The sequence below is a fragment of the Branchiostoma belcheri genome, unplaced genomic scaffold (genome assembly GCF_001625305.1).
Source record: "Branchiostoma belcheri isolate BF01 breed outbred unplaced genomic scaffold, Haploidv18h27 scaffold69, whole genome shotgun sequence".
NCBI classification, from domain to species: Eukaryota; Metazoa; Chordata; class Leptocardii; order Amphioxiformes; family Branchiostomatidae; genus Branchiostoma; species Branchiostoma belcheri.
Window position 1 is genome coordinate 1287830 of NW_017804342.1, and position 12027 is coordinate 1299856.

At 44.5% G+C, this 12027-nt stretch overlaps 1 protein-coding gene across 2 annotated transcripts in view; it reads right to left on the reverse strand.

Moving 5' to 3' along the window:
- Positions 1-1646: 1646 nt before the first annotated feature.
- Positions 1647-12027, reverse strand: part of LOC109484132 — a 14564-nt gene continuing 4183 nt past the window's right edge. The window contains exons 5-21 of one of the 2 annotated variants that reach the window (XM_019787351.1): positions 11625-11800; positions 11009-11224; positions 10568-10606; positions 10199-10306; positions 9717-9854; positions 9021-9143; positions 8541-8655; positions 7956-8155; positions 7270-7390; positions 6702-6832; positions 5901-6009; positions 5237-5376; positions 4772-4942; positions 4168-4315; positions 3535-3733; positions 3008-3146; positions 1647-2453 (exon numbers count right to left, since the gene is read on the reverse strand). In XM_019787351.1, the coding sequence (XP_019642910.1) occupies positions 2311-2453; positions 3008-3146; positions 3535-3733; positions 4168-4315; positions 4772-4942; positions 5237-5376; positions 5901-6009; positions 6702-6832; positions 7270-7390; positions 7956-8155; positions 8541-8655; positions 9021-9143; positions 9717-9854; positions 10199-10306; positions 10568-10606; positions 11009-11224; positions 11625-11800 (2416 nt within the window). In that variant the 3' untranslated portion in view covers positions 1647-2310. The remainder of the gene's footprint in view (positions 2454-3007; positions 3147-3534; positions 3734-4167; positions 4316-4771; positions 4943-5236; positions 5377-5900; positions 6010-6701; positions 6833-7269; positions 7391-7955; positions 8156-8540; positions 8656-9020; positions 9144-9716; positions 9855-10198; positions 10307-10567; positions 10607-11008; positions 11225-11624; positions 11801-12027) is intronic. The other variant, XM_019787352.1, reaches the window with a different exon arrangement.

Below are 12027 nucleotides of genomic sequence, written 5' to 3' on the forward strand. Positions count from 1 at the left end.
TATATTAATAATAGTCTGGTGGAGACTAGAAATCATGGGCCATGGCTAAAGGTCTCTGCGCACTCTAGAAATCAATGCAGACCGTTAAAATCTCGGAGCCAAGAAAGTTTGCACTGGTCTACGCGGAGGGTAGCGCCGGATGACCTCTACCGTGATCTTGGCCCTCCCGTTATGGCCGCAAGGCGAGCTCCTAGCCCGGCCGTGTCAGCGTGAATTAGGACGAGGAGATCTCATCTCGGACTGATGTATTATTCAGCAGGCTGTCGGCGGCAGCCAAGTTCGCACGCGATGCCGAGGAGCCCGCTTCTGGGTACTCTCCGAGCAGAGATTGGTGCAGAAGATTGTGACCTCTCTCTCTCTCTCTCTCTATTTCTCTCTCTCTCTATCTCTCTCTCTCCCTCTCTCCATCTCTCTCCCTCTCTCTCCATCTCTCTCTCCCCCTCTCTCTCTCTCGATCTCTCTCTTCACAAGTTCACAATCTTCTCCACCGACCTCTGCTTGAAGAGTAGCTTCTCTGATGAAATGTGACGACATGAGTACAGTTAGGGCATCATCACTAGATCTCTTTAGACAATGCTCAGAGTTCGCGACCGTAAATAAATTACGAACCCCTTAAAGGCATCCAATACAATTTCAGGGCGGCAAAAGGAAAAACAATTACTGAGGAAATCTGTCTGATATTGACACTTACTCCCCTTAACACATCTTCGTCATTATTTTATGCTTGATCATGAAGTGTTTAAAATACATGTAGTTCCAAAATAAGCTAAACGAGGTGTCCCATTTTTGGAACTAACAGTAAATAGTTAGAACCAGCCTACGTCACGAAATTTTCCATCAGTGACATCGCATTCTTGCCTCACAGATGCTATGGGGTAGGATTGATTCATGTTACTACGACTTTGAAAATCCAGTATTACTGCCCTGAAATTCGCTTCGGGTGCCTTTTAAGCATTGATTATTCTTTAGAAAAGAAAATTAACGCCCCAGCACATTGTCTGCGAGAAAATATTCATATATAATTGCAAGTTCATGTACAAAGTTCGATTTTTCACTGACAGAGACAAATAGAGGCTTCAAAAACCTACGTCATTCAAAATGAAGGAAAGACGTTGTTCGTTAAAGACTCCATGATGAATCACTGAATCCATCCGGTCACGTGACGTTTGGCCAATCACAGATTTCCTTAGAGACGACCACTTATTTCTGCCAGCTCTATAAGCCTTTATTTTCCAACAGTAAATAACACAATTAGGGTCTTTAGAATGCCTGGGTTCTTTCTGATTAATAGGTCTCTGTGGCTGCCTGTGTTTTTGAGAGACCGAGCATATAATTTTAATCACATCAGAAAATACAGAGCAACGCCGGGCTTATTTGATTATCTTGTGAGAAAACGACATTAGCGGAGGCCAAGGTTTCAATCCTTACCCGCTAATCTGGTTGCCATAGAGACATAGTCGTAACATGACGTAAGACGGTTGTGTTTTTCTATACTAGGTGGAGGTCATTGGTACATACTTGTACTCTACTGCCCGTAAATGGATGACAAAATTATAAGAACATGAAGATCACTGGCCTGGGTGCCATCCGATTTGTAATGGGGCTCCTTGCACATTTGCCTATTATTCAAAAGTAACAGAGGCTTAATGATACAGATTAAAACGCATTTATTTCTTTTAATAATCGTACTGAGATTTACATACGCTTCAATATATCGCTCTTACTTTGCTTCATGAACTGATTCTATATCTTAGGCTTTGTTAACATGGCCGCAGTACAACCTGCCATACATTTGTACATGCGACTTGAAATATAAACAGGAGTCGAGAAATATCATAGTAGACTAGATTCATCGTAAAAAAATGCACATATTGTCTGACACATCAAAGATGGACGCTTCATTCTAAAAAACTGTTATATCATGACCTAATTTTGTATAAATGTCTAATTAATTGCTCCTAGATATGAAAAATATTTTCTGATACATCACTAGAAACATTGCTACATTTGTGGTAGTATGACTCACAAATGGTTCCCATCGAGAATTATTCACATTTTTAAATATTTGGTCATGAATTTGAGTATAAATATACGATTTCGGTTAACGTCGTTTTCCGTTTTCTTCATGATGCACAGTAATTTTAATATTGACCTTTGGTTATCACTGAGTTGGAATGGGCCTGTTTCATTCAGACATTAGGGTGAACTAGATTCTACTTATTTGAGTACCGCTATTGCTCAGGTAGCAAAGATTTTTTTTACTATATGTTGATAAATTTGGCTATGAAGTGGGATTCATATCGTTAAAACTCAAGGAATGATGGGATTGGAATCGTCATAGTAATCATAGTAGTCATCGCCCCCCTCCCCAGGGTTCTCGTCCCCAGGGTTGTTGTCGTCGCCAGGGTTGTCCCCGTCCCCAGGGTTGTCACCATCTGACGGCGTCTCTCCATCTGAAGTCACAAGGGTAAGAAAGGATTGGTTGACAAACTTTTATTGAACTGTTTTAAACGTTATTTAGTTTAAGATATTACATTAACCACGAACAGCACAAGCATGGCATAGATAAACGACAGTAGCTTTTAGACTAATCTTGAGTATATCTATACGTCGTTCAGTTCGAATTCAGTTCAGGTCATCCTCTTTTGAGGTGCGTCGATATACGTCGATGAAGGTTTAATAGACATCCAAACAATGAGATACACAGGAAAACAGTTACTCAAGCAGCTGGATAGATTTTGAAAACTGTCAGATTAAGTTTGATCGTTTGACTAATTTTTTTTGTTTACTATGGGATGTCTAAAATTTGTCTCCTGTAGTTTTTGGATAGGTATCTATTCATTACTACAGATTACGTCAGTCACTGACTTAAAGGAGTGGATGCTACATATGTACCTGAAACGTCGGACAGTTTTCAAAACCTATTCGATTATTTGAGTAACTGTTTTCTTATGTGTTGATTCTTTTCTAAAGTTTGAAGAGTTAATGTAAAGAAATGACCCCTGACCTGTGTCACAGCCGTACAGCTCAGCGCGCATGCACGGGTAGTTGCTGTCCACCACCACAATGCGCATGTACCGGGCCGTGATGGGTGAGGGCAGCTGATTGGTCACCGGTGTCACGTGATCACAGTTCCCTTCAAACACCTGGAGAGAGTGCCAAGGTCACGTTGGTTGAACTTTCAACTTTCTTTTTTTTTTGCTTTAATGGTTATACTCGACCCACAGCATTCAGAACATAAATGTACAGCCTGGTTATTAAGTTAAACTAAACAGAAGACAATCATTAAGTTAGACATGAGGTACATTGCTTAAAAGTTTAGAACATTGAAGTTACGTTTAGAACAACTGAGCTCTGCGTTCTGATACACATTTTGTGACATTGATACTAGTATTCAAAGTTAGGATCATGCAATATTGCGTTACGTTGTTCTGATGAGTGCTTCAGTGTTGGAACAAAGTCAAAGGTCAAATTTTACAACCACGGGTTCTACCAACGCAGATGAGCTTTCATTCGAATCTAAGACCATCGTACCTTTGCCCTTCCACCGTCCTTGTACTCTCGCCACGTCCTCCCGTCCAGACTGTAGGTCAGCGTGTACGACTTGACGTGTTCGAAGTACTTGTCCCTCCCCTGCGTGGCCACCCCCGTGATCTGTTTGGTACGGCCCAGGTCGATCTGCAGGTACTCTCCGGCGTCCGAGCTGGCCGCGCACCACGCCCCCACGCGTTGCCTGGCAACACAACATCGTCAAACGTCAATCATATGCAAATCTACGAGCAATAAAAAAACCTCCCTGTCCTTGGTGCTGAATGACTCATCAACAGGACTGGTGTCCCTGCTCATTATTGCATCCAGAACGTTAACCCTATCAAGTTTTGTGCCTAAATGGGTTGGGTTTTGGAACATGGGTGGTTCTAGATAGTCTCTATAGTATCCAGAACCGTGCCTATCTAGCTGTATGCACGAATAGGTTAGTATTAGGATCAGGTACAGTTCTGGGTAGTCTCTGCGTATCCAAGGTTCTGGATAGCCAGAACCGTGCCTGAGGACGTGAGCATGGTTCTGGATACCAACCCCTTCTTGCTTAATGAGTCGTATGTCACAGCAGCAACACTGATGCCCCGGTGCAGTTTCTTACAATATCGACAGAGGGAGTCACTGTACCTCTGATAGTCGTCCTCGAAGTTGAGTCTGGCGTTCTCGGGGCCGACGGACCAGGTGCCGTAGTCCAGGCTGGAGGAGGCGCTCAGCTGCGCGTCAGGCAGGGAGTAGCCGCTCTCCTTCCCCAGACCAAGCGGGGTGGAACAGGAACCTGGGGAAAAGAAAAGGGCACCGATCAGAAAATTTCCGACATTTTAGATACAGCAGTGAACGATAAAAGCACTCTGTCAGAGAAAATATATTGGAGCTGACACTCTTTGAAGTGATTTCTTTTACATGCAGTTATAAGATCGTTTCACAGTGACTCAGTTTCTACATCGAATTGCCCAGCTGCTAGCCGAGTGGACACAAGATCGAGAGGTCGCTGGTTCGATTCCTTGCATTATTGGCTAGTTTTGAGTTCTAAAAGGATCTTCACACCACTTTCCTTACTACAACCAGGTCTAAAATGGGTACCTGGCCTCGTTTGGGGAAGTAAAACATTTTATCTTAAGAGGCCGACACACTGCTTTCCCTAGATTTCAATAACTTGTTAAAGACTTTCAACTATTTTAAATTCAAACTTGCCGTTGGCTAGAAATGATACCCTAGGTTTGCTGTATCTGACCTGGTACGATGGTGGGCCTCGTTGGGGGCTTGGTGCCGGGTGGACCAGTAGTGGGGGCTTCGGTCATGCGTTGGGTTGTTGTAGTTGCTTCTGTGGTGGTTGTTGTTGTTGTTTGAGGCGTTGTAGTGGTAGTTGGCGGGATGGGAGCGTCAGTGACGACTGGGTCGGTTCCTGAAACAAGATTTTAAAACACTTCATCGATCTGATAATAAGAATATGATATATAGTGAGCAGCCCCTCCCGCTCTGTCCTGCTACATAATGTAACCCAACACCACAGGGTGCCTTCTACAGCACCAGTTACCATGGTGACAAACGACTGGTCCAGGTCATTGACTTTATTTTTTTTTTGCAAAAAAAAGGAGAGAAATTTAATTATAAAGAAGAAGGGGGAGGGGGGAAAGAAGAAACATAGCAAAAACAATATGTATTCCTTCTGCGAAGGTAAGCGTAAAGCGCAACCTACCGTCCACGACCCGCTCGTAGTAATTAGACTGTGGCCTGAACCACGCCGGGCAGCTGTCGAACGCCGCCCGGGCCGACTGCCTGTTGTCGGTGGACAGGTGGCAGGAACGGTACGAGCTCACGTAGTCAAAGGAGAGACACCTGGCGGCAAGAAAATGTTCTGCATGTTACGTCTTGACAAAATAACAGGAACTGAATAGTCTACATAAAAAGGAATGGTTGCGCGCTATCACAAAGGGAATTTCGATGATGGGCGTTGTTTTTAACAGTTGTTAAACAGTTTTTAGCATTGAACCACTCCCTGTCCTTGGTGCTGAATGTCACATCACACAAGCACAAGGCTGATAACCCGTTGCAAATATGAAACACTCTCCTTGGTGTTGAATGATGCACCAACAGGACTGGTGTCCCTGTCCTTGGTGCTGAATTACACACCAACAAGACTGAATGCCCCTGTCCCTGGTACTGAATTCGCACCAGTAGGAGTAGTGTCCCTGGTGCTGAATAGCACCAACAGGACTGAATGAAGTCTTGATGAATACCTCATCAGCAAGACTGCAGCTGATCGATGTCCCGGTGCAATTTCTCACAACACAAACAGGGGGCATTTTAAACATTGTTTCATTCAATTTTAGGCTGGAATGTCTTTCGTCAGAATCTCTCACCTCTCGTTCTGCCCACAGCGCAGCTTACATTCCTCCACGGTCTGGCCATAGAACGAGCCCAGCTGGTTCTTACCCAGGATACAAGCTTCCCTGATCAACAGGAACTCAACTGTAGGATAAAAAAAGGCAAAACCATTAAAATCTTTGAAGGTACACAACCAAGCCTTCTTGTGTGCGAAAAAAAATCACAGGAAAGTCCATAGGGGGGAACGTACGGACAAAGGAGAAGCTGGAAAACGTAGATGGTCATGCATGGTAGAGAACATGGCATAGAAACACAACAGGAGAGCTGGTAAATTGCATTCCAGCATTTGAGAAAAGCATCACGAAAAGTATCCAGCAGATAGACGGAGGAAAGAAGAGAGAGGGTAGAATACGTTGTGATTTTTCGTCATTGTGTATGTGGAGGCTTCTATTCAACGCCTACAACTATTGATTTTTTTCAGGACGTGTAACTTGTATACAAAACAATCGCAAGGACAACTGCTCAGCGTACTGAGTATCAGATTGAGAATAATATTTGTGGGGTCGTGTGGCGTAGCGGCAGAATGCTCGACTCGTAACCAAGAGGTCCCGGGTTCGAGCCCTGACATGCCACCAATCTTGTGCCCTTGGGAAAGGCACTTTACACAACTTTCCTCACTTAACTCTAGTGAAAATGAGTATTGTCCTGTCCTGTATTTGTACTCTGTGTTGATGGCGGCATAAAATAAGTTGATATAACTTGAGTGTACTGTCGCCAAGCTTGGTCATGAAATGTTGGAATATATATAAAAAGAATATTGTACAGCCATGACGTGCCTTCAGGTTTCTTCTCGTAGAAGTCAGAGATGACGCTGTACTCCTCCAGACACTCGTCCACGGCCGTGGCGCGGGTGTCCATGGACAGGTGACAGGAGCGGTAGGACGACACGTAGTTAAAGGAACGGCATCTACAGTGGATACGGCAAGATTCAATCACTCTCTGATATGTGGTGCATTATAAAGTCGAGCCTGTCACAACCGGTTTCGTCCTGTGGGCTTCTTCAGGTGTACAGAGGCTACATAAAAGGTCTAAACGGGGACTATGCGGCTCTAGATGTCTTTACTGAGGGACGACTGTGGTGTGAAAGATGTCGGTTAGCCTGAGGAATAGGTCCTCTCGTCTTTTTTCTGTTATGTCTCCTGTTATATCAAGGTTTCTCTTTTTTTTTTTTTAATTAACGGAAACAGCTTGTCTTTTCTCAATACGAGAGAGTTACTTTCTCGGGCAAAAGTTTACTACCCTATTCATATTGCAAGATTGCCTCATTGCTGAATGTTGGTTCACTCGCCTACGGGTTCAAAACTTCTGACCTATCCAACCAAACTTGTGTTGACATGTTCCTACCTCGAGGCTTCAGCACATTTCTCAGCGCACTGCTCCACAGTGACGTCATAATAGTTCCCCATGGCCAGTTGGGACCGGCCTTTCAGGCAGGTGTTCTTGATGACGTAGAATCCGTCCATAACTACAACATAGATCATTTAACAATAAATGTTTTTGAAAAAGCTGACCGGGGGCCAAAATGGGAATATCTGATTGGGCAGCATGAGGGCAATTATCTTGGTACTTGGTCATGAACGTCTTCAAATGGCAGAAACGTACGTACGTTTCCGTTGGAAACAAGTTCCCTTTATTTCTCAACCTTCGAAGTATTTTTTAACTGTTTATAGAACAGCTTTGGCCTCACCAACCGGCTCAGAATATGATTCCGTATGCATACAAAAGAGAGAAATGTGGAGTAGACGATAGATTAGAACAGTTGTAGACACCAAGACAGACAAGACATACAGTACTTGTTGCGTTCTTCTTCTTTTGTACTGTGCAGAATTGGGCAAAAATACTTATACTTATCCTTATTTGGCTCAATTACTAGTATACTGTTTTGTTAGTTTGGTGGAGACTACGGAAGCTTGGACCATCGGGCTGGAAAAGAGGTCTTTTAACTCAATGCTTGGATACGTATATACAGGCTAGTTTCAACAGTGACTGGTTTTGGACATACAGACATGGAGGATGTCTAAGATACATACCAGACGCAGGCCGTCCATCTTCTTCTTCCTCTTCTTCTTCTGACGACTCCTGTTCAGGCTCTGTGGGCTTCTTCTCGTAGTAAGTGGTGATCCTCTTCCAGGCCGGGTCGCAGGCCTTGAAGGCTTCAGGCTGGGTGCCACGTGTGTCCAGGGAAAGGGAACAGTGCCGCTCGCTGGGCACGTGGTCAAACGACTTACATCTGTCAAAAAAAATATACAAATGTGTGCCTTTCAATGAATAAATCCATTCGTACATGTTCGTTTTACTATTTTTTCACATTCCTTCCCTCCCCCTGTTAAAGTCAGTAGTAGTCTAAGCAGTACTGACATCTCATCTGTAACCAATGGCTGGCGTCACGTGTCCTGTATTGACCACGTGTCCTCAGCGGTCTTTGTCAATGACGAAGGCTAAAACGGAAAAGTTTACTTAGTAGTTCTTTCGATTTCTTTGTGTTGGAATACAGCTCAGTGACCCACAATAATTCAACGCTGCTACTGTCGCAATAACCGTTACACGATATCTTAACATTTGTCAGTATTGTTGTCATGGCAACTAGTCATTTGTAAGAAAGCGTCATCGCTCACCTGACGTCTTCGTCACAGCGCTTGACGCACTTCCTGAGGGTGGTGTCGCGGAAGGTGCCCAGCTGGTTGTGACCCCGGATGCAGGCGTTGTTGATCACACGGTAGGACCGGAGATCTGGGGGAGGGGAAGCATCTTCAGACTTACTGCTTACACTCGTGACTTACACTATTCCCTTACTAGCATTAAAGTTTATCTGCGTTGGTAACTTACATAATGAGAAATATAGGCTGTTCTCCAAGTCAACAAAATAAACTCAACGGAATTTTCTACCGAATCTCTCGGTCTTCAGCAGCTATCTGACCCAAGCGTTGTAGAAGCGTTGTAGATTTTTTTCACACGTGACGTCAGTACTGGGTTAAAGTTCGTCGGAAGTCGATACCGCCCCCCGCGGCCCGCCCCAACGAGAAATGTACTTGTTGGCCCATATTTGTATATATAGGAACGAAAGGGAGCGAAGAACAGTAACTACAATGTCTTACACTTCGAATTCCTGCCGTTGCTCCTGCCGACAGGTCCTGTCCGCAGTCCGCCCAGCTCGTCCTCGGACATCTCTCCGTCCCCGGGCGGCGGCATAGCCTCTACCGGCATGGTCAGGGCAGATACTGTGGGACGGAACAACATGTAAATATAGAATACTACAATGAATTATTGTATGAAACACTTGGAAGGCCCTTAGAACCCCATGACCTCCACGAGCATAGTCAGGGCAGACACTACGGGGCGCAACAACATGTAAAGGTTAAGCTATGCGGTGTGAAGTCCCTAAGTCACACTGACACTATAGGTTATCCATCGTTCACGAAGATGACGTCTATGCGATCTTCTCCCTCTCAAGTTTTTGTGAACTCGTAGGTTTCTGTGTAAGCCAAGTCGGGATCTACATGGTCTATCGCAGCCTACGGTAACTGGCGTGTGCGTACGTACACCAGCGTGCAACTGTTGGTGCTTTTCTCCTTGGAGGTTGTATGCGGTTTCGGGCAGCGACACTACATGACAATCTTGCTTTAAAAAAACCCACCAGATCTAGATTTTCGACGTATACTGAGGTTTAGAATGACTCCTTTTTCTGTTCTTCAACTTTTTTTACACGTATTAATGTGTATTTTGCTATAGCTTGACAGCTGTTTGATGTCTGTTTGGAAACTTTACTTTTTGAAATAAGACAAAGTCCTTACATTCGGCGAGCACGTTGTCGTAGTTGCAGCTCTCACAGCTGAGCCTGCAGTTCAGCAGCATCCACTCCGCGTTCTCCTCACACTCGCCCTCTAGCGCCCACTGTGGGCACTGCACGTGGGTATCCAGGCATGGGCCGTCTGTTTAACGTGACAGATTCGTTTAATATAAAGAAATTATGTCATATTAGACAGTTACTAGCATTATTATGTTGTGTTGTAGATTGCTGTCCATCACACTCAACTACAAGAAATTTCCCCCATGAAAACAAAACCCTATGGCCCAAATCTAAAACTACTTGCATAGCCCAAAACGGCACTGCGGTACAGCTTCTCCGTGGTCATTTTCAACCCTTCCAATACATTTTCAAGACAACCTCGATGCGTTGGAAATAGGTTTGGAAGAGTTGGAAAGGGCCTTTGAAAAGGTTTGTCACGGTGTCGTTTTGGGCTTTGGTAAACTACGTTTTCGCGCTATGACTTACCGCATGTCTTGCAGCTGGTCTTACAGTTGTACAACATCCAGTTCTTGTTGTTCTCGCACTCCCCTGCTTCTGCCCAGGTCGGACACTGTGTGTGCATGTCGTCACAGGCTGTGGAATAGGAGACAAGTGTGTTACTATAGAAACTACGCACCGAAAGGTGGTCTTGTGGTTCGAGTTTTTAACTTAGAAACTGAAACTGAAGATTTTCGGTTCGAATCCCAGCAGGCCCCACAGTTGTGTCCTTGGGAAGGAAACTTTGGACCTCACTCAAAAATGACTACCTAGCTTTGGTTAGGGACGTTCTCTCAAGCGTGCTATCAATGCATTTTTATATATTTAAAAAAGACCCACAACTTGTGTGTTACTCACCTCTGTTCTCGGGGTCTGGCAGATCGTCATCATCACGGTCTGAAACAAAAATTATTTGATTATAATTGCGAATAAATGCAGACGACTTATGAAGTCCTGTACAAAATGCAGAGCCAATAAACGCTCCCTGAACCGGGACGATGGTTGACATAGACTTATGATGAGCTGTCATTCTAATACAATGTTTATTCTCGCTTTTTAAAAACTTCTTTAACTTTGTCCTGCAACTTGCTACATAATAGTGTAACGCAACACCACAGTGTCTGCTACAGCACCAGTTACCATGGGGAGAATCGTCAACATATTTTTGCTCTGTTTCTTCTTCCTGGACCAGTCGACTGTCATCATGGTAACTGGTAGCAGACACCCTATGGTCTTGGAAGTTGCAGGACGGACTTAGAGAGATGTTAGATCATGGTAGACAATACACGAAGCCCTTACCTTTACATTCGTTGTACATGAGCTGGACCTGTCTGGCGTCCGACTCGCTGAGCTCGATGTACGGCTGGTTCTCCACAGGCCGGAGCGCGCGGATGGTGTTACGTCCGTTGGAGGAGAAGGCGTTGAAGGGATAGTGCATGATGGAGCCGTAGTCGTACTCCTCACCCAGATCGTCCACATCTTCCTTGCTGTACTTTTCAAACTGTTCCCTCAAGGCTGGAAGAAGTAAAAGACGTAGGAAGGATAAGTTAGCAATAAATAGGGCTTCGGCAAGTTTTGGTTCATAACTGTAGTGTACGGCTTTACAATTACACGTTGTTATCGCAAAGTAGCCATATAGGAATGTTAAGTTTAGTCTTTTTCTGTAAAATTTCGTGTACGCTTATTGATCTCCAAGCATATTTCATCGGAGACAAGGCACTATAGTTAGCCAGACCGGTGACCAGTTGAAGAAATCTGCTTGGGGATTATATACGCTTATATCTAACTCGTTAGCGACATCATTGATTGTGCAAGCCATAATGTATCTTATTCTTAAATCGGTATCTCTAAGGATTACTTCCTTCTCATCAGATTTTTATTTAGATGCAATATGAACAGTAAAGACTTTCCCTACCTGGATCGACGTTAGCCCACAGCACCTCGATCCAGTCGTCCCTGTCCGGGCGGGACTGCTCGTGCCAGAAGCCGACAGCGTGTCCGATCTCGTGCACGTTCACGTGTGTGTACTCACAGCCGTACCCTACCGATACATACTGTTTACCGCCGATACGGCCTAGCTGTGCCTGGCAACTGGAGAAACATCAGGTGTGTTAGATACAGACAAACAAACAAACAAACAAACATACACTCATGTACATACAGACACATACGCACTCACGCACAAATATTGTACAGAATTGCAAACACATTTGAACACACACATACAGACACACAGGCAGGCGGATCCGGACACACACACACACACACACACACACACACACACACACACACACACACACACACACACACACGACACG